The 22292-nt window shown below is 33.7% G+C and overlaps 1 protein-coding gene across 6 annotated transcripts in view; it reads right to left on the bottom strand.

Annotated features, from left to right (window-relative positions):
* LOC127832520 (FMRF-amide neuropeptides-like) overlaps positions 1 to 17960 on the bottom strand; it is an 85209-nt gene extending 67249 nt beyond the window's left edge. For 3 of the 6 annotated variants that reach the window (XM_052358022.1, XM_052358029.1, XM_052358028.1), the window contains exons 1-2: positions 17596 to 17956; positions 17157 to 17298 (exon numbers count right to left, since the gene is read on the bottom strand). In XM_052358022.1, coding sequence (XP_052213982.1) covers positions 17157 to 17222 — 66 coding nt within the window. In that variant the 5' untranslated portion in view covers positions 17223 to 17298; positions 17596 to 17956. Of the gene's footprint in view, positions 1 to 17156; positions 17299 to 17595 lie in introns of all 6 variants that reach the window. The other 3 variants (XM_052358023.1, XM_052358026.1, XM_052358027.1) reach the window with 3 other exon arrangements.
* Between the last annotated feature and the right edge of the window lie 4332 nt (positions 17961 to 22292).

The raw sequence follows: 22292 nt of genomic DNA, 5'->3' as shown, positions 1-22292 counted from the left end.
ATTTTTAAATTTATATTATAAAATGCTGCTTGAATTTATTTTTACCATTCACAGGGCTTTTTTTCCTTCTTTATGAGTGGCCGTGGAAGGACTTTTCACAATTTTGAAAAGGACAATTCACAAACCTAACATGGCCGTGAATTTTTACAAAATGGGCCATTTTTCACAATTTTAATAATTTCACGACTCGGTTTTTCACAATTTTAAGAAGTTCGCGACTCAATTTTTCACAATTTTGAAAAGTTTCGCGACTCAATTTGTCACAATTTTGAAAAGATTGCAACTCATTTTTTCACAATTTTGAAAAGTTCGCGACTCATTTTTTCACAAAATAAGGGGGCCAGGGCCGCTTCACAAAGTCAGGAAATAAAGCCCTGTTTCATATGTAAAAAAAGAAATATAATCTGCTAATGCAAAATATGCGTAAGCTGGTTTATGGTCATTTCGTAGCAAAAGAGAAGAAAATAAGTGCATTAAATAAATGAATTCATATTTTTGTATCTGGAATAGTTGTACTTTAAATAGATCCTCCACCCTTTTATGGCCGAATAAGGGCTAAATTGCTTTCCGACTTGAAATGAAAAGGCATATTGGTTGATCGTGTAGCGTTCATGTGCAAAATTTGAGAGCCAATCGATAAAGCTTGTTGATGCCAAAACAGGTAATAATAATAATTTATTATCAGGTACATGTACACAAGCAAATAAGTATATTTAACCCTTTCAGTGCGGGAACCGAATTTTAAAGGCCTTTGAAAACAGTTTGGATCCAGATGAGACGCCACAGAACGTGGCGTCTCATCAGGATCCAAACTGTTTGCTATTCTGATAGTATTCTTTGAAAAAAAAATGAAGAAAATGCTGATTTTAGAAATTCAGCAGACGACATTTTAGCAGACGACAAATTTCCCAGCATGCAAAGGGTTATTAAGATGCTTAAGTTGTGGAAGACTCATAATCAGGTTTGGTGTCCCTCAAACCCTAAGCGTCTTGTAATTCCTTATGCAGTTTGTATAGATAGTGCCGCATCCTGACACGTAAAGCTTGTGCTTTGTTGGCAGCGTTAGTTGGCTGTTAACAGGTTCATTGTGGTTATCTCCAACATCAGTCTGTCCGTCTGTCCTAGCCACTATCTCCTACACCATAAGCACTAGAACCTTGAAACTTAAACACATGGTAGCTATGAGCATTATGTGCGACCCTGCACTATTTGGAATTTTGATCTGACCCCTGGGTCAAAAGTTAAAGGGGATGGGGTGGAGACGGGTCAGAGATTTTCACTCATTTTTAGCTCGACTAATGTATATGAAATATATATAATGGAGCTATCCTGATCACGTCGGCGTTACCGTTAGCGTGCACATGTTAAAGTTTGTGTACTACCCCAAATATTTTCTTTGTCCTTTAACAAATTACTTTTATATTTTGCATACATGTACTTCTTTACCAACATGACCCTTATCTATAAACAAGAGCAGACAACTGTATCAAGCATTTTGACAGGATTATTGCCCCTTTTATACTAAGAATATGCATACACTGTCACTCCAATATAACGCGGATGACGGGGTCCAAGCCACGCAACAGCGTTATAAACGGAAAGCGTTATAAGTTTTGAGCTAATTTATTTAAGGGGCTATAAAAACAGGTAAAGTATAGCCTATAATATAGGTCTTGTGTATCTTCATGCTGTGTTGTCAACCGCAAATACATGCATGTAAACCGAATCGTGCGATAACAGTATAACTACCGCTTTTCTAATGTGCACATTTATCCGATAATCCAATATAATTACATCACTTACGAAAAAATAATGTTTAACATTTATGACAAGAAATATGTTTACGAACTTCGTAAACAAATTCATATGCCTACGCCATTTTTCAGAAAAATTAGTACAGTGCATTATGGGACACAGCTTTCATTGGACGAGCGAATTTAAATTTAGAATGAATGCAATACGAGGCAATACGATACATGTACAAAGAAATGTTTTATTGTGTCATACGCAGCATGTAAAAAACGTGCTTTCCATGGACTTTCTGATAACTGGCAAAAATTTAAGTGCATCTCTGTTAACTATTACACTGTGTTAGCATGTAAATAAATCGTCAGGATTTTTAACCAGGTTTTCCAAAGGAAAAAAATGGTTATTAGATTGGCGAATGCGGGCGGGCTGGCGGAACAAGCGTGTCCGGGCCATAACTATGTCGTTCATTGTCAGATTTTATAATCATTTGGCACATTTGTTCACCATCATTGGACGGTATGTCGCGCGAAATAATTACGTCGATATCTCCAAGGTCAAGGTCACACTTTGAGTTCAAAGGTCAAAAATGGCCATAAATGAGCTTGTCCTGGCCATAACTATGTCATTTATTGTGAGATTTTAAAATCATTTGGCACATTTGTTCACCATCATGGGACGGTGTGTCGCACGAAAGAATCACGTCAATATCTCCAATGTCAAGGTCGCCACGACTAAAAATAGATTTAAAAAAAAAACAAACTTATAAAGGGGGTTAATTTTGTTTGTTCATTTCAAAAGTTCAGTTTGACTTTTCTCCCTTTATCAGATTTTTTTTTCACAATGAAAACCTGGTTTTGTGACAATTTTGTCCCTTGTTAAATGTATTTTTCGTATACGTACTGAAACATTAAACACACACAAAGATAACTTTATTTATCAAGCATGTGTAGCATATAATAAACAATAACACACTTACACAGCCATATTTTATACCAACGAAATACAATACACGATAAATACGGAACATAAACAGGTAATAGTTTTAAATAACTTTAATTTGATAATTATTCCGCTTGCACTTGCCTTATTGAAATTAGCGCATCGAACCGCTCTTATAGGGAATACATGTAATAAACACCGACTCGCTTGTTTTCACACCTTTATTGACATTACACAACAGATTAACACCAATTAGCTGTCGAGTGTCGTTTAACCTCTAATCGATTTAAATCAGTTAAACGGGCGGATAAAGCAATCAAGCTGTGATCGCCAGCTTCTTTGAATTTATGAAAATACATGAAGTTGCATAACATGGATTTGAATCAGAAATGGAAGGTTGGAGAAAAAAAGGGATCCAAGGATCCCCCGCGTTATATTGGACACAGCGTTATAACGGACCGCACTATATTGGAGTTAAAGTGTATTATTGATAAATCTATGTTAAAGTTTGCATACCACCTCAAATATTTTCTATGTCCTTTGACATATTGCTTTCATATTTTGCATACTTCATAACCAACATGATCCCAATCTATAAACAAGAGCAGACAACTGTATCAAGCATTTTGACAGAATTATTGCTCTTTTATACTTAGAATATGCATATTTTTGATAAATCTATGTTAAAGTTTGCATACCACCTCCAATATTTTTATGTCCTTTGACATATTGCTTTCAACATGATCCCAATCTATAAACAAGAGCAGAAAACTGTATCAAGCATTTGACAGAATTATTGCCCCTTTTATACTTAGATAATTGAACATTTTGCTTAAATTGCCATAACTTCTTTATATATGATCACATTTGATTCATACTTTGACAAAACAACACTTACCTGACATACCACAATGCACTGCACACCCAAACTATCCCCCATGCCCCACCCAAGAATTCCCCCCCCCCCCCAAATTTTATTTTTATAATTATTTTTGAAACTTCATCTTTTAAATTACCACCAACCCACATAAACCACCCCTCTCCATGATGGCTTACATTAACCTGTCAAGCACTCGAAATCTCTTAAGACAATAGTTACGGTCAATCTCAACCATGCATGGCCGCATTCCCAAACCTGGGGCACCCCCTGGGTCAAACATGCGGCGTGGGAATACGCGTCGGCCTCTGCCGCACCATTCTTCACCATTTGACTTCAAATTAATACTTAAGATTTCTTATGACAACACAGTGTCTCGACCATCCATGTTCACATTACCCACCCCAGGGCCCCGCCCACTTTGGTGGTAAAGATCCCAAGCTATTTCAGCATAATTAAAATCCAAGCCATTTTTGTGGTCAAGACCCGAGCTTTCTCACCATAATTAAAATCCAAGCCAGTTTGGTGGCAGAGACCCCGAGCTATTTCAGCATAATTAAAATCCAAGTCAGGTTAGTGGTCAAGATCCTGAACTATTTCGGTATAATTAAAATCCAAGCCAGTTTGGTGGTCAATTTTTTTTGTGGTAAAGACCCCGAGCTTTCTAACCATAATTAAAATCCAAGCCAGTTTGGTGGCGGATACCCCGAGCTATTTCAGCATAATAAAAATCCAAGTCAGTTTGGTGGTCAAGATCCTGAACTATTTCGGTATAATTAAAATCCAGGCCAGTTTGGTGGTCAAGACCCCAAGCTCTTTCAGCATAATTAAAATCCTAGCCAGTTTCGTGGGGGAGACCTTGAGCTATTTCAGCATATTTAAAATCCAAGTCAGTTTAGTGGTCAAGATCCGGAACTATTTCGGTATAATTAAAATCAAGGCCAGTTTGGTGGTCAAGAACCCGAGCTTTTTCACCATAATTAAAATCCTAGCCAGTTTCATGGCCGAAACCTCTAGCTATTTCCGCATATTTAAAATCCAAGCCAGTTTGGTGGTGAAGATCCTGAACTATTTTGGCATAATTAAAATCCAAGCCAGTTTGATGGTCAAGATCCTTAGCTATTTCAGCATAATTAAAATGCAAGCCAGTTTGGTGGTCAAGAACCCGAACTATGAGCATAATTCAAATCCAAGCCAGTTTGGTGGTAAAGATCCCGAGCTTTTTCAGCATAATAAAAATCCCAGCCAGTTTGGTGGTCAAGATCCTGAGCTATTTCAGCATAATTGAATTCTAAGCCAGTTTGGTGGTCATGACCCCGAGTTATTTCAGCATAATTAAAATCCAAGCCGTTTTGGTGGTCAAGACCCCAAGCTATTTTAGCATATATTTTTTCGGCATAATTTTTTCTTACCCAATTGTTTTCGTACACACATTTTTTTGTACCCATTTTTTTCTGTTTTTTCACTGAATAATGCCCCCTTTTATAGTTAGAAAATTGAAAATTTGGTTAAGTTTTGTGTTCAGGTCTACTCTTATCCTATTTGTGTTAAGGTCTACTCTTATCCTAAAGTATCAAAGCTATATCGTCTACTTAATGTTATAAGTCATGTAACTGACATTTTTAAACATTTTATTTCTTTCCCATTTTTGTTTCTTTATTAAGGCGACATACATCAACTATTTAATAATAATTATTAAGTCTACCTTTTTGGTAAAAATAATGTTTTTTTAACCAAATTTTCAAAATGGACATTACGGACACATGTCATTTGCTGAATGTAAAAAGTAGCATAACTGATATTTAGTTAAATTTTCAGGAGAAGGAAAAAACTGCTTTATTGAAATAAAATAGGGATACTAACAGAGTAAAACAAACACATGGGATATTTTCAGATTTGAATACTGGTATTTTACGCATCTTTAGGCAGTTCTGTGTACCAAGGATAAATACAATACTTAAACATTCATGTACAATGCACAATACTAAAAACCTGAATTGTAACTGTAATGTATTTCAGATTCGGAGATGTCTGTGTTGTTTCTAAGGTCAGGTGAAAAATTAAGTTTATATGTTTATAGGTTTAAAATTGCAAATTGTCCTCTTACTTGCCCTTGTATTTCAAGATAGAATACTTTCCTTCCCAGAGGAAAGAGATCTGGGTTTGAATCCCAGTGGGGGCTTCAGATGATGATTCATTTTAAGAAAAATAAATATATTTGCTTTACTTTGTCTCTAACTTAACCAAATAACTCTGACAATGCCTTTACAAGTATGCAGTTTTTGATAATTCAATTATGCAAGAAACATGTATAATTTTAGGGTAGACTAAGACAGCAAACTAAGAATGGGCATCCATTTTAGTTTTTTAAGTCAAAACAACAATAAATGCATATAGGAACACATATTTAAATTAAAAATGCAACAATCAGAGGACATAATCAATTAAATAGTAAATGACTACTTTAAATATTTTTGAGCACTGTTTGTTTTTCAGAGATTTGTGAATATGCCGTTTAATGTTCTTCCCATTGAACTAATGCAATATGTGCTATGGAACTGGAATCATATAGTGTTGGAAAGCTGATGTTTCACGTCCAGAGGGTCCTTGCTTCCTGAAAGCTGAAAATTGTATATGATCTCCCCACTCATTCCATCCCGCGAAACCCTTAAGGTGTCGCAAGTCTAGTAATTATAAATATGAGTTAAGTTTACTCAGCCTGAAATGGGCGAAAAATACCTCTCAAGATAACCTTTCAAACGTCATGTGCCTTCATAAACATTCGAATACCAAAACAAATACTGATATTACGATATGAGATATCTTTTGTCAGTAGGAACTCATTTTTTCCATTTTTTACTAAATGTGAAGGCACAACGTATTTATGCAAATGACTTGTTCGCGGATATTTTATTTTTTTGCAGTAAGAGAGCAATTCAGCAAACTGTCTTATCTGTATCCTTTAAAACTGATCCGATCAAAATCGGCTGCAAAGAACGGCTCTATTATCAACTGGATATTACACGGTCGCAGAAAAGACCTTTAAGGACCTATTCCATTCAAAAATGTAATTTACCAGTAAACCCCATAAGGGACTGTCCACAAAGACTTGCTGAGGTTTAATTCTTTAACCACCGTCTGATTTGTCTCGCAAACGCGCGTTTACACCTAAATGTGTCAGACCTTATTTTGAAAAACTTGTAAAATGTGGAAATATGTCGCGCGCTGTATAATTGGTATTGATCAGATAAATGCAATTTGTAATTGATGTATGTTCTGTAGTTGTGCGGTAATTGACAGTTTTGTAGCATTTCTGAAAACAGTAAGCCCTACCTTATATTGACAACCACCTGACGAACGCGACTTTTTAATAAAAAATCTCTTTGCCAAATTGTAAGATCGTCCAAATATAAGTAGAATAATGATATATGTGGGAATGTTGCTATTCACGTTTTCCGGTTTCAAACAATCAAATGAAAATAAAACGTGGTAAGAATTTAGATTCTATAAAGACGATCCGATGTTGAGGGACAAACACATCATTTATGAAGCAAACTTTAGCACATTAAATAATAGTTTTTTTACGGTAAATTGACATGCAAGTTACTGCATGAAAATGGTAGAGTAGTCCATTTACCAAGTAACAAAAGATTGGCGATGAGAAAATGATGTTTAAGCTCGAATGAAACTAATACATTTGAACACAATTAGCCCGTCACATGCGTCGCAAACGAAAATCATTCAAAAAATAGTAAATAGACTGTTGGTTCCACGTACATTTATTACCATTTCGCATTATGTTGATTAACATTTATTTGCGTGTTAACATGTCAAGTAGCTGTATGCAACAGTGAAGAATATTCATCAATTGATATCCAGTAAGTCGTGAAGTAAAAAACATTTCCAATTGTGCTGTTTCGTAATGTTTTGGCAATTTGTCACTTGCCTTTAATAAAGGACCAACTAATTGTATATAATGGGAATGCAATAATGCTCCAGCAGCTGTAGTATACTAAGAACAGACGCAAAGTTAAGTGGCAAATACAAAGCAATGGTATTTTGTTTGTAAACAGTTGTTGTTTTTCTATTGAAGAGTTTAGAGCAAATCGATTCAACCGTTTGATATTGTTAACACGAAATATATATGCCTTTAATTGGTCAACTAATTGATTGATTGATAAGTTGCAATTGATCAATATCATAGCGATGAAAACCGAATAAAATGGTATCGCTGCGATAAAATGGTATCAAAATGGGTAATCAAGAAACGAAAGTTTCGAAATTTAAATTCAGTCGGTCTGCCAAAACGCAATAACACAGTCAGCAAAATGCGAAAAAAACTCATCAACTGTTGGTGCTTCAGACTTTCAAATCAATCTGAAATTACAAACGACTACTATCCGCAATTTGACCTTTTATTTATTAGACTTCCCAGTTAATCAGAAGATCGAAGAGACGGCAATTCGATACACTTCAGCGTTCATGTGTTGTGATTGTGTATTAGTGGTGTTGTTAATACAGGCACGCCTTGGGTGAATCTAGAACGACTTAAAGATCCGTTGAGAAACAGGGTCTGCAAACAGTTCACAAACCTTATGCATGACTATCAATTTTGTGTCGTTAATCACTTGTCTAAACAATAAAAAACGAATTATTATGCATTGAGTACGATGTATAAGTATGTATATTATGAACGCAAGACCCCCATTTGTTTGCAAAGAAAGCGATACAATTAAAAATAAGTAAAAAGTTACATAAATTAACGACTGCAAGCAATTGACTGGGTCGTGTTCTGAAAAAAACTGGGCGTAATGCATGTGCGTAAAGTGTCTACCCAGATTAGCCTGTGCAGTTCGCACAGGCTAATCAGGGACGACACTTTCCGCTGTTATGGTAGTTTTAGTTTCAAGGAAGTCCCTCCTTACCGAAAATCAAGTTTGGGCGGAAAGTGTCATCCCTTATTAGCCTAATCTGGGATGACACTTTAAGCACATGAATTAAGCCCAGTTTTCTCAGAACAAGGCTCGACTAATAGTCAATCAAGGATGGAGATCAACAATATGTATTTAAGCGGTTAAGAAACAGAACTAGTAAATCCCAACAATGTATATACAAAATTGCACATTTACCTCCCAAAAATGATTTGAAAGAACATATTTCAAAATATAGCATTGCATATTTTTCTGAATACCTTTTTTGTAATTGTCATGTGACCTTCCGTTTCAGATTTATACATATTATACCCTCTTAATCAAACAGATAGCCCTAGTCATTTAAAACAAAAGACGTGTGTTAAAGGTTAATTTTTATGGCGACACTCTTCAACTATATGTATGGAGTTTACTTTGAAATTACATTATATATATATATGTAACGGTTAAAGTTTGTCCTATAGCCATGTTTCTTACATGCCAATAAAACTGCTTAAGCAAACTTGTTGCAATGCACTCACTATCAGATAAACTTTAAATTGAAGCCGTAGTGTGTCGGAAATGCGGATGCTATTTTAAGTATGAAAGTGCATGTTAAGTGTCATGTCGGTTTTCTTCAATATTGATTTCTTACGTAATAATGATTTGTTGTAATAAAACGTAAGAAGTTAGTTGTATCTAGTTACCACTAATGAAGAATGTGCAAGTTCACCGTATCGTTTCTTTAAGAGGTCGGTGGCGAATTATTGCACGTAGATGTACATGTATACAGTTTGTCGCATTGAAATAACACGGTGCGATTTTGATTTGATTTTATAGATTTTTAACAATTAGCAATAGCTATATTAATATTTTACACAAACATGACGCAGCATACACATACCGATATGCGTGATCGACAAAACGGAATATTCAATTAGGTACTCATTAAAACACGTAGTCCGGGTGAAATGTGAATCAACGCACAACAAATGGATAGTTATAAATGTTTGCAAAAAAAAAACGTTTCTTATGGAATGATTTTGCATTATAAGTTTCATAAAATATGTATTACTGACGGAAGAATTTAAATGTAAATCAATTACGGAATTCAGTGTCAAGTTAAACGTTAATGTGGGCATGAAATGTAATAGTTGCATTGTAAAGACACCAATGCTATCACATTATCGCCCGTAAAGTAATGTTTGCTCATTGTATAAAATTATATATTATTCATATGAAATTCTGTTGTATTCGCTTGTTCTGTGTCGGTCGTTTGTTAACGATGTAATTGAATAATGATTGACTCTTTACTACTTGAAATATTGATGCATAGAAACCATTGATTTAATGATAGCGTATATGGGAAAGTTTTGTTAACCATAAAGACGTAGGAAATATCATAGTCTTGTTTTACCTGAAGTTGTACCATACTGATCTGTTGTGCGTATGTGAAACTGTGATTGTCTTTTGATGGTTTTATTTTTTAAACGGGTTGGCGGGTACAACAAATGTCAAATGGTTAAAAAGCTTTAAAGGCACTTTGGAATCCTTTACTCCCTAATTCTTTGCATTTACCTTTCCTAGACAGTGAAATCAGTTATTATTCACACGAGTGCATATTTTGTTACGTGCATTTGTTTTTCTACACTGACGTTTCATTTTCTGTATATTTAGGAATATTAGTGTATATGGGTGATGAAATGTTTAGATAATTTAAATTTAATGTACCTTTTTTTGTATCTTATTGATACTCTTACATAACTCGTCTTCAATAACACAATTCCCAATCATGACATGTTCCAATGGTTTGTTTTGTATCCTTTATTAATTTCCCAAATTATCACAAACTTATTTGTAGTCATATGAATAACATAATCGCGAATATAGTTCACTATGAAGACGAATGCATTGTGTATATTTTATGCTTAAAGTGTCAATAATGACTGTGCTATAATACAAACACAAATGTGAATACTTATGTTATATATTACAAACGTGTGAAAATGTATTGTGTAAAATCTGTGTTGCTGAAGGTTTTATGTTATTTTAGATTGTATTACAATACATTGATCAACTTTCCTGTAATCTCGTAGAGAAAAATAAATCATAAGTTATTTAGGCAGATTACTAAGAGTAACAAAGTTATTAAGCAAATGCAAATTAACAAATTTTGTTTTAAAACAATAGTCTATATTTCAAGTTATTTAAATGTCTACACTTTCTCTAAATCTGTATAATATGCCTTATACAACAATGCCTGCATTTACTTCATGTTCGGATCCATTAACACGTATCAGTTACATTTCTCTAACAATTTAGTCGCTTAAAGTATTGTAAAATTGGATAAAGCTGCGATTATAATGATTTGTTGGATTGTGTTAAAAGGCAAATGACAATGGCTTAATAAGTAGGCGTGTCACAGTATTAATATGTTAAAACGATGATATATTATACAAATGTTCACGCAACTTAAAGAATTGACTATAATTCTTTATTAGTCGTAGGATGAAATTATTTATCAAAATATCATTTCGTTTGAGTGTTTAATAAGAGAACCAGAAACACTTTGGTAAAGTTAGGAGATTGAGCACAGCATGACTATTATAGACGTTATATTATTATAAAGTCATTTTTTTTCTATAAACTATCTTTTTGAAACATGTATGCTTAGGCGTTGAATAAGAAAGCATTTACAATGAAATAATTATTAAAACTTATACATGATTATAACGTGTACCTTTTAAAAACTTATACATGAGTATAAAGTGTACCTTTTTAAACTCGCACTTTAACCAACACTTAAATGAAACAGGGCTTTTACCTGTTTTGTATAGACGTTCAGATATTGAGTTAAATATAGTTGTCTAGTGAAAGTGTTTCATCCCTTAAATATCGTTTGCCTTTCCTTCACTCCTACGGTTGGTGGTTTAATATTTGTGTTTAATGTACTGGACAACGTTGCCTCTGGCATACATTAAACGCTTCTGTGTTGTTGATTTTTGTCAAGGCAATTGACGTACGTTGTTCGTTTCAATGCAAATAAGTAAAATTTTATTTTATGAGAGATCTCAAATTTTTACAAGACGAATGCTGCTATATTTTGTCTTTATCATAATAACATGAATTTAATTTCCTGTTATAAACTTTAATGAACATGTAATATATACATTAATTATATAACATATTACTTATAATTGACAAAAAAAGCGTTTGCAAAAATAATGTCATTATATGCAGTAAGACCGTACCATAAAGACGTTTGCACTACTAACTGTTTTATCTTATTTAAAAGACTATTAGAAATACTGTCACATACATTTAACAATTCTGATAATATATGCATTTCATGCGTCCGCGAATGTATGTTTATAACTCTCGTTACTCAAGATTAATGCGCAGCAAATACACATTTTCATGTTTAGCATCAATTGTTTGATTTATCATAACTTATAACACGTCTCTACGAAATGCCCCATATATAAGGTATGTTACAAAAGATTTGTGTCGGTACTGAATCATGCAGAACAGCGAGTATTGAAACAAAATTATCGTTCAATGATATCAATAAAGTCATTGGTGCACAAAGCGGAGCCAATGTTATATAACAGATGCAATAACCTTCACAGATCGATGCACATATTGTCTATTAAGCTAAATGTAATAGTTTCTAAACAGAAAATCTGACGCAAAAACGTATCCACAAAGGGCTATCTATTTTATTACTGAATTGCAAACAATCAGGCTATAACTAAAGGAGCTGTGCTCATTGGGCAATACATTTTTATGAAAATTATTAAAGATGCTAATAAGCATGAACATACATGTTATCGGTGCCTCGAAAGCAAGAAATACACAAATATATGCTTGAATACTACTGAAGTTTTGTCAGTGTGACGGCACAATTACCGTTCATGCGAAAGTTTTCTGACACTCTCCTTTTTCGGATACCCTTGTTTTAAGACAAAATTATTATTTTGTAAATCTTTTTTTTCTCGTATATCCATATTTTACGAAAGAGAAATGCCGTTAAGTCTTCTTAAGTATTGTATGTGACACATAATAAACCGATCTGTGTTTTTACAACAGATTGGAATAGATCGCTACATGCTTTATTGGGTTGATGGCCGTCTACAATCGACGCTTGTTACATCCGATAGTGACGTCGTAAATTGAAGAACTGTATTATACCATTTTAATCCATTCTTGTGAAAAATGTTACCAGAAGTTGCAACGTTTGTTTCAAAGATATTTCATATAAAACACACACACACAGAAAATCTGGAATATTGTGTTTCATTAGTTAAAGATTTATATTAATAGCGAGGTTAATCTTTAAACGCGATGGACCAACGGCAGCATTGATTTAATTGTATATAAAACTAACGTATAAAATAACTTAAAATGCATTGCTTTCTCATCTAGCATAATACACTTAAAATCATGAAAGCAATAAAAGGCGTGATATTGTATCGACCATTTATCAATACAGCTTGGCACATGCCGTTTTACAGCAGACGCCTGTATATATTGTTCATTCGTACACTTTTATTTAGAGAATATTTTTTACGTTTTCGGACCTGAAACAGATCAATAATGTCAAATGTCCGCAACATAGAGTAATTACGTTTTGCACGTATGTAACAAGAACGCTATTCGGACGATAAAGATTTGTAGTGTAGGTATACATAGAGAATACTAGGTTAGCGTTGAATACAGAGAAGTTTATGTTGCGAGGCTTAGAACGCCGGAAGCGCGAGCCTTGGCGAGCGCTTTCGGTGTTCGAGCCGAGCAACATAAACTTCTCTGTATTCAACGCTAATCCTAGTATTCTATTTATCCCATTTGATTTTTTCAACGTGACATTTAACATAAATAGATCTAATAACCTTAACAATAATTTTAATTCAGTCATAAAAGCGCTTAAAATCTAACAAATGTAACCATGCGTAGTGATATACATGTATTTGTTCTGGTACGCAAAATAGTCTTTAAAAAATTCACACACAAACTGTAAAACAAGTAAACATATCACCATATGCCTACATTCAATTTTACGCAGTATGCGAATTTTAACACATTACGACCGCGAAAAGAAGATTTTACTTTACTATAATTTATTTTATTTTCGAAAGAAAATGATCAAAATCCAATATGGCGGCGATTGCTCCTGACAAAATGCTGTCGATGTCAACATACATGTACACCATCGACGACCTAGTTCTGGCTTCCATAACTTTAAATGTCGCTTTTTATGATTTTTGACTGGCGCGACTTTGTACAGGTCTGTCAATACTAAATAAACTGTACGCTGAAGTTTCTTTAGCTATCGAAGACCTTGACAATTTTGACGAGTAAACAGACAATTGCAGCGACTGACACTTTATTTGACAAAATATACAGGGCAATACGTTTTCCGACTTCGGACGATGAATTTAAGGACGCGCAGAACGTGTTTTTTATATAATGTTATGGGTATGCCGTGTGTGATCCGATGCATCAATGGCGCCCATGTTAAAATCATTTCCCCGAGAACAGGGAACGACAAAAGTACAAACAAAAATCAAAACACGTAAGAACTAGTATCTTACCTTTAGTTATCCTTTAAAATCCATCTAATAATCCATTTAACTCAATAATTGACGATTTTGCATCTAGGGTCATTAATAATTATTTTAGAATAGTTAAATAAAGACCCTGATGCCATTCTATCACTTTATTCAAATGAGTTTATGAACGCGATAAACTTTCTTCTTCGTCACACGCTACGTCATGTACTCTACATTTCTGCTGTTCAAATGAACCGGAGCAGTTTATCTAATAATAGCCGTTGGTAAACTCGGTTGCATTTGCAGATTTCTGCATACAAACATAATTATGTTTAAACTTGCACAATGTTTTATTTATCTATGGTAAATACACTTATTGTACGAGAAAATAATTTAATATATAAATACACAAAGAATGGAAAACATTCCAGTACACAACAGATAAATGAGTAGAAAATACCCGTGTAAAAAATGGGACGTTCCCAATTCCAGTGTGGTGCTATTTTTACCATCTTATACTTTACACAGTTCTATGCCTAACGTGAATTAAATAGGAAAGCAAACATAGCAGATTATTCATGAACTGTGCGATATGTGTATGGCTTGTTGTACATTCTTAATATTTAAGTTAAATGTCAAAAGTATATGCTTTGGTTATAAACAATGCACATTACACTAAATAATGTCGTATAATTTTGAAGCTCAAGTTTTGTCGACTTTGTTTCTTATGAAAAATCATTCAGTGGTAAAGTAAATATAAATAAAAAAATAACAAAACAAAAATCGTGTAATTTTATATTTTATTTCAACATTTCTTTTGGTGAATATGTCATATATATTTTTTTCTGCAAAATATGCACATTTTCTTTTAATGGGTGACCTTAAAATTCGATCAATGAACCAAACAATATCGACCTAATTTTAGCGCATATCGCATGACGTCATTTAAAAAGTAGTCCGTGCACGCGACAGGTATATTCCACAGTGTTGAATACAAGCAAGTATATTCCACAACGTGTTATACCGTCAATGTCGCGGTGAAAATGGGATAAACATTTTTATCCCTCTTTTACAGCGAATTCAGTTGATTAAAGCCCCGTTGATTAAATTTCTGCTATAAACCAAGGCACGAAATGACGTCATTTTTTGACAAAATGACGTCATAAATCCAGCGAAATTATCCAGTTAAACTTATTTAGTTTAAATCAAAATGTTTACTGAATAAAAAGAGGGATGACTAGAATAATAGATAAGTGTTGATTATTGATCAGATTTATCATGCTCGGCGTGAAAACGAAAAAACACTAGCCAAGGCTCATGTTTTTTTTCTTCTAAGCTTTGCATGATAAACCTGATCTATAATCAACACTAACCTATTATTCTCTATAAAACTGAACAGGCTTTCGAAGAATTTTCGTTAAATCTCATCAGTTTTGTTTATATCAGGCTTAATCCATTTATGCCTAGCGTCTAGAAAAAAAGGCCTTGGCAAACAGCGTAGACCCAGATGAGACGCCGTATGATGCGGAGTCTCATCTGGGTCCGCGCTGTTTGCTTAAAGGAATTTTTGTAAAAAATATTCTAAATATAGAAATAAATATACTAGACATCCCTAATTTTGGAAATACATTGATCCAATTCGGAAGGATGGGAGAGTCAACTAGACATAAATGGGTTAACTCATTCTCATAGTAGTACTCGCATTATCGGATCGCTTTCACAAGACGTGAGGTATCGCCATTGTGCGGCAAAAATTATGCACATGTTATTAGGTCGTTGCAAAAATAAGCAATTTAGTTGATCTTAAATTAAGCCGCGTCATGCGAAAATGAGTCTTGAACCACATGCAACCAGCTAAGCCCCAACCCAGTCTGGTGTTACGCTGGCTGTATATTTCAAAAAAGCCGTTTTTGCATGACACGACTAAATTGTTATGTTCTGAAAATGTAGACAAACTTTTTAAAAATGAGCTGTTTATCTAAAAACTGTAAAAACATCAGTTCATCTTAAGTAAAACGTTATGCATTTAAGCGTTAATATTTCTCAATTTATATCTGAATCGCAGATAAAACACTCAAAGAGAAAACGTGTTTAGAGAGAGCTGCCCGGAGCCGTTCTATCACAAACGGTTCAATTTAGTGAAGAACATGGGGAATGAAAGGTCTATGATTGTATTTTCGTTCTCAATATGTTAATTCCTTTGATAAAATTGTTGGGTAATTGTTGATCGCTCTTAACATAGCGTAATCAATCGTCAAAACAAAATCCATGCAAGTAGGTACATAAATCAAATGCACATACTTCGTTTCGTGTTTAATGTATTCAAATAGTCTAGTATAAACCTAAGATAACGCTTTTACACAATTAAGAAAATATCGTAATTTAACGTTGAACATTCAATTGAATGTTTACATATTATACATGTAAACAATTACAACTGACATTCGAAATCTGCGAGATAATAACATTTTTAATAGCACTTCACGTTTAGTAATGTTTAGTATATATAAACAATGACATTGCAATAACTTATATGAACAACAACAAAAATGCACATTTTGAATCTTTGATCAGAAATACAATATAGTATTGTAAATAGTATTGTAAAGTATTAGTAAGTATTCGACAGTATATACACCTTAACATACATTTTGCTTCAATCTTATGAAACGGTTGATTCCGTCTTGCAACTAGTTAACGTAATGGTATGAACACCATAAAATAAAACAGGCATCACAAATACGCATTTATTTATTTGCATATTAACTATTTTGATCAGAAGAATACAAATAAAAAAATAACGCTCAGTCGAAACATATTTAACGAAATAGAAGCCATAAAAAAGGCAACATCATATTTTTTCTAAATATACGTATTTAAAGGTTCCTGTAGTAAAACAAAATCGTTGATAATGATGAGGTAGGTTAATATTTTCAATAAAAAGTTCACAATTCTTAATAAGGTTTTATAAAGATATTAAAAAATATGTAACGGTATGAAGCTTGAAGTAACAGGAAATATATATAATAGATAATTTTAATAAAACTATAACGAATTTCTTCGATGGTTATTTCAGTTTTATAAAATAACTTTAAACATAATATACAAAAGATAGCTAAATAAATGTTTTACCTGTGAGCATTGGATGAGCACAATGAAAATCAGTGTTACGCAAAGTTGTCGAGGCAAGAATCCCATATCTGTAGCGTCCTGAAGTTCCCGTCAAATCCTTTCGGAAATAATCAACAATTTCTCTTGTTTTGATTAGTTTCAGCTGTAAGGATTTAAATATTACCAATCAGTAGATTATAATTTATTTCTTTATTTATCTGTGGGTTTTTAATTGCGACGTATGCAGCGTTATATTGAATTAATATGAATATGTAATTTTCCTTTATTCCAAATTCGGATATTGAACAATTTAAAATAATTTCAATTAGTTTAAAATAACTTATTTATATTTTGTTTCATGTTTTACAAAACAGCATCAATACAAGACAATAATATAGCTAATTGCTATTCACTGCTAAGACAAAATTATTAAAATCGAGTCAACCCTTATTTATCGTACCACGTCGTTATAGCTGTCGAAATCTTGTTCCTGAAAAAGTTATTTCCGAGGAAAACAACTGCTTCAAAAAATAGTTCAAGCTTAAATTTGATTTCGTCCTATACTTTCATACCACTTCGCTCAAGCGTCCAACAAAACTATTTCCTTAAATTCCGAGTTAAATATTTTACTCGCGCTTACAGCGTCATTGGTTACCGGGAAATGAATGGTCCCTTCGATAAATTGTGTTCAATGACAATTCAGTCAATGTGCTGTGAAAACTGTTAACAAATTTATATACACCGATCTACCACCTACGGTATTGGATTATAGGGCGGTGCCAATACGCGTGGTGCCAAACAGCTAGAACTGTTGGTCTTTGATTCCAGCGCATACAAAGGTTCGTCGTTCGGTAACTATTTCGCGCGTCAGTTGATTTTCCCAGACGGTTTTCGACCGATTTTTACGTCAAAATGACGAAATTCTTTTTGCTGCCATGGATTTGAATCAAAACAACAACACAATGTGTATGTGTACACTGATAGTTCAGTCAGTGGTCGTTACGTCTTAAACGCGTCGTTTGGAACAAGGAATGAAAACTGTCTGTTTTCCTTCTTTAAAAAAGGATTTTAGGTCTGCAGAATATGATAGTTATACGTTTTTTCAACATAATTGGTTGGCCTCATATACACGTGTACTCGATCTCAGGAAAAACATTCAATAAATACATAAATTAGGCGAATTTGTACAATAATATTACTTTGTTTCAAAGAAATTTAAATGGTAAAACAAAAATATTTTTATAGCAACAATTATACCACGGTGTAGATGCATATCGGAGGCCTATCTGTCAAAATGCTGCCTCTCTGCTTCTCGGCTGCCTCATGGTTATAAACATGAAAAATGGATGATCGACATTCACAAAATAGATAAGAAAATCTAAAATTAAAACTCGTAAACACATTTGTGCATAACAAAAGGTGGTCCATGAGTTGACGCATATATCCAGCTACAAGTTCACAGTATTCCACAGGTCCAAACACTTATCACAAACTCTGTCGAAGATGGAATGATGACGAGGGTGGTGGAACAATCGTGCATACATGCCACTTTGATGACTTTTTAACATAGGCTTCCCGTGCCAGAAAAGTGAGCCGATCGAGAGGCTTTCCGTTCCACAACGAAAAGCGAATGTAGGCATTGTTTAAGTAAAATTGATGAAAATTACTATATAGCGTACATTGAACGTAAAGTTTTGATCATAAAGATGATATCAATGACATTAGATCTTTGACATATTACGGAAAAGCTATGTTAAAAAGTCATCAAAGTGGCATGTATGCACGATTGTTCCAACACCCTCGTCATCATTTCATCTTCGATAGAGTTTGTGATAAGTGTTTGAACCTGTTGAATTCTGTAAACCTGTAGCTGGATATATGCTTCAACTCATGTACCACCTCTTTTTATGCACAAATGTGTTTACGGGTTTTAATTTTAGATTTTCTTATCTGTTTTGTGAATTACGATCATCCATTTTCCATGTTCATAACAGAGAGGCAGCCGAGAATGAACAGAGAGGCAGCATTTTGACAGAGAGGCCATCGATATGCATCTACACCGTGTATACTGATGGCTCCGCTACTGATGAAGAAAAAGAATCTTAAGAATATGTGGAACATTAGTGTAAGTATGGTAAAGCTCGTGATAATAGGAAAGAAAACCGATGGACAATGGGGTTGTAGATATTGTTGCTGCTGATGCTGACGATGATCATGTTAATGACTGGGGAGGATGGATTTAGTGATTAAGGTTTTATTGATGAAAGTAATACTGACGAATGTTAAACTGATGATGGTTGTACTGATTAAAAGTATGATGGTAATACTGATGATGGTCGCACGAAAGATTGTTATACTGATAATGGTTATGCTGATGATCATTAAAATGGTGATGGATATATTGGAGATGGTTACACTTGTGAGGGTTATGCTGATGATGGCTATAATGATGATGATTTGTTTATTCCCTATGGTTGTGATTTCGGTAGGGTTGTGTAGTACGATCCATTTTATTCTTTTTAGGGCGTTTTGAACGCTTTTAATGTGCATCAGTAACTCATTTAATTTAACGATACTGTTTTAAACTCCAAGTCGGGATGGGTGTTTTAGCAGAAAGCCATGTTTAATAATATGCTTCCACTCGAGTTTCATTTTGCAGTTGTGGAACTGAGCAAATAAAACTAGTTTACATTGCGAACTTCATTTCCGGGTTACAGGCGGATGTATTACAATTGGCGTTTAAATTTACACTACTGATATTGCTAATACAGGTAAATGAAATAGTGTCTAATGATTCATATTTGGTACGGCTTTGTCCTCATCGATCTGCGATAGGTAATGTTTGCATTTTCATATTCATGTTTATGAGTATTTATTTGTTTATTTATTTATTTATTTTTATATATGTATATTTATTAATTTATTCTTATATATGGCATAGTATTTTCTCTCTGAAAATATAGCTGGTAAAAGCCAAAATACATATTCGAAAAAAGTTAAAGAGACCATCAACGTATCTTTGTATATTTTTTTTGCAATCTTTACTTAGCATTGACCTTTGACGTATGTGTTGTAATCCTTCACTTTGTCTGGGGCCATTGAACGGTTATAAAATCATGAAGGGTAACCAATTTGAAAATCTTCCAAATGAAGAAAACAAAATGTCAAATCGACTTTAATCTTTCGATTCCATCATTTAATGTCAACTCTGACTTTTGTTTAAAAACACGTATAATTATGTTATTCCCAAAAAGTCAAAACGTAGGCAATCATAGTTATGTGCATACTGCGTCTAGACAATTATACGCTGCAAATATTTCTTTCATTTATCTGATACCATGACATGTCTCACGTGCACTGTGCATGCTTTGAAAATCAGGTTGGAGTTTCCAACAACGTTCTTATTATTGCAAAGTTTATTGAAAATTCAAAGCGCAATGCAAATAGTGCCTTGTGCGTCTGTGTTTAAACAATTAAAAATAATGGGGAACGTAATTGAAATCAAATATTATTTAAATGAGTCAAACCAATAACCGCACAAATCTGTTATATATAATATTATTAAACGGGGTTACGAGTCTGAAAAATGTTTGTTTTATCGTATAACAACGGTGTCACAACAATCCTTTATGACGATGCTGCTGCAGAAGTATTGCACAATCTATTTCCTTAAATAATCCTGTAGTACTATAACAGCAAAACGAAGAGCGCTGTCAGATTTAACGTATGGCTTTAAGAACTAAATATACGTATTATTTTCGGCGTCGCGAACTGAGATACCTTTTTTATCGTTTTGTTTAGATGATTATGCAGTGAGATAACTTAATATCAAGTTAAAAACACGCACATTTTCTTATTGCAATGCAAACTTACAACAGCGGTTTAATGTAAACATTTAATCGAAGCATACATATGGCATTGAAATATATATACTTATCATGAACAATTGTTAAAACATGGTTTTGAATATATTTTTGTAAACAACATCAACAACAGAACTTAACATAATAATGAACACTAGTATTCACTGTGTGGCATAAACCGAATGGCGTTTTCATTCACATAAATAAACTAATGATAACATATTTGGCCTTCATAAGCTCGCAATACACAGCCATACTTAGGTCTAATACGCATGACCAAATACGATCAAACCATACAAACGAGGCACGACACGTGTACACAAAAAGTTATATTTATAAGCTGACTCTGTAGGTAAACTTATATTTGAATCGCTGTCCTTACTAAATATGATTTTGTTATTTGTGTTTTCATAATTCCCCCCCCCCCCCCCCAGCAGATGTTCCTTAATTCTAGAAAGATGCCCATGATATTATTTCTATTATGCCGAACAAACAGGCTGTTCTGCAAATAACAAACAAGTTGAACTTGCAGACTTTATATGAAAATGAAGCGGTCATCAACACTTATTGTTTATTTATTAAAAGCCTATCGATTGTAAGCTGGAACGTTATTTTCGAAAAAAAACACTGTTATTATTCGTGATAAATTAGAACGTTGAGGGGTATGGAAAACATGGCACCCGAAGAAAGAGATGTCTATAGAGGCCTAAGGCCGATGTGGACATAACTCTTAGAGTTACTGTCCCCGAAATATGCGTACGATATTTATGTTAATAAACAAACATGCCATTATTTACATATTTACATCCATTTCTAGTTGTGTTCATTTTATGTTAATGTTATTTTGGGTCCGATTAGTTGATCAGGGTTTTTGAAGAATCGGGATTTGTCCATAATGGCGACCGGACACTTAAGGGTCAGACAAATCACTTTGCAAATCATTTGGCCATTATGCATTATTTAATTGCAAATTAATGCTTTTTATTTAATTGCAAAACTTACATTTTAATATTTATAAGCGATGCCGTTCGACTTGTTTGTACCTAACTGTCTTGTTTTGTCTGACATACCTCTCGGAATGGGATAGTTGTCGCGTGAAGTATGCTATGGATGAAGGTTGGAGTCTAATACAGCTTTCCATCTGTTGAAAAGTTTATTAAAAATTCAAAAGCGCATGGCAAATAATCCATGGTCGGTCTGTGTTTAAACAAGGATTTTTATTGTCGGCCCATTATTAAATCAATTATTATTGTTTACGAGATTCTAAACCAATAAATTGGCAATTTTCAATGAT

The sequence above is a fragment of the Dreissena polymorpha genome, chromosome 5 (genome assembly GCF_020536995.1).
Source record: "Dreissena polymorpha isolate Duluth1 chromosome 5, UMN_Dpol_1.0, whole genome shotgun sequence".
Classification (NCBI taxonomy): Eukaryota; Metazoa; Mollusca; class Bivalvia; order Myida; family Dreissenidae; genus Dreissena; species Dreissena polymorpha.
The sequence above is the reverse complement of the archived record's forward strand: the minus strand, read 5'-3'. Positions and strand labels throughout refer to the sequence as shown.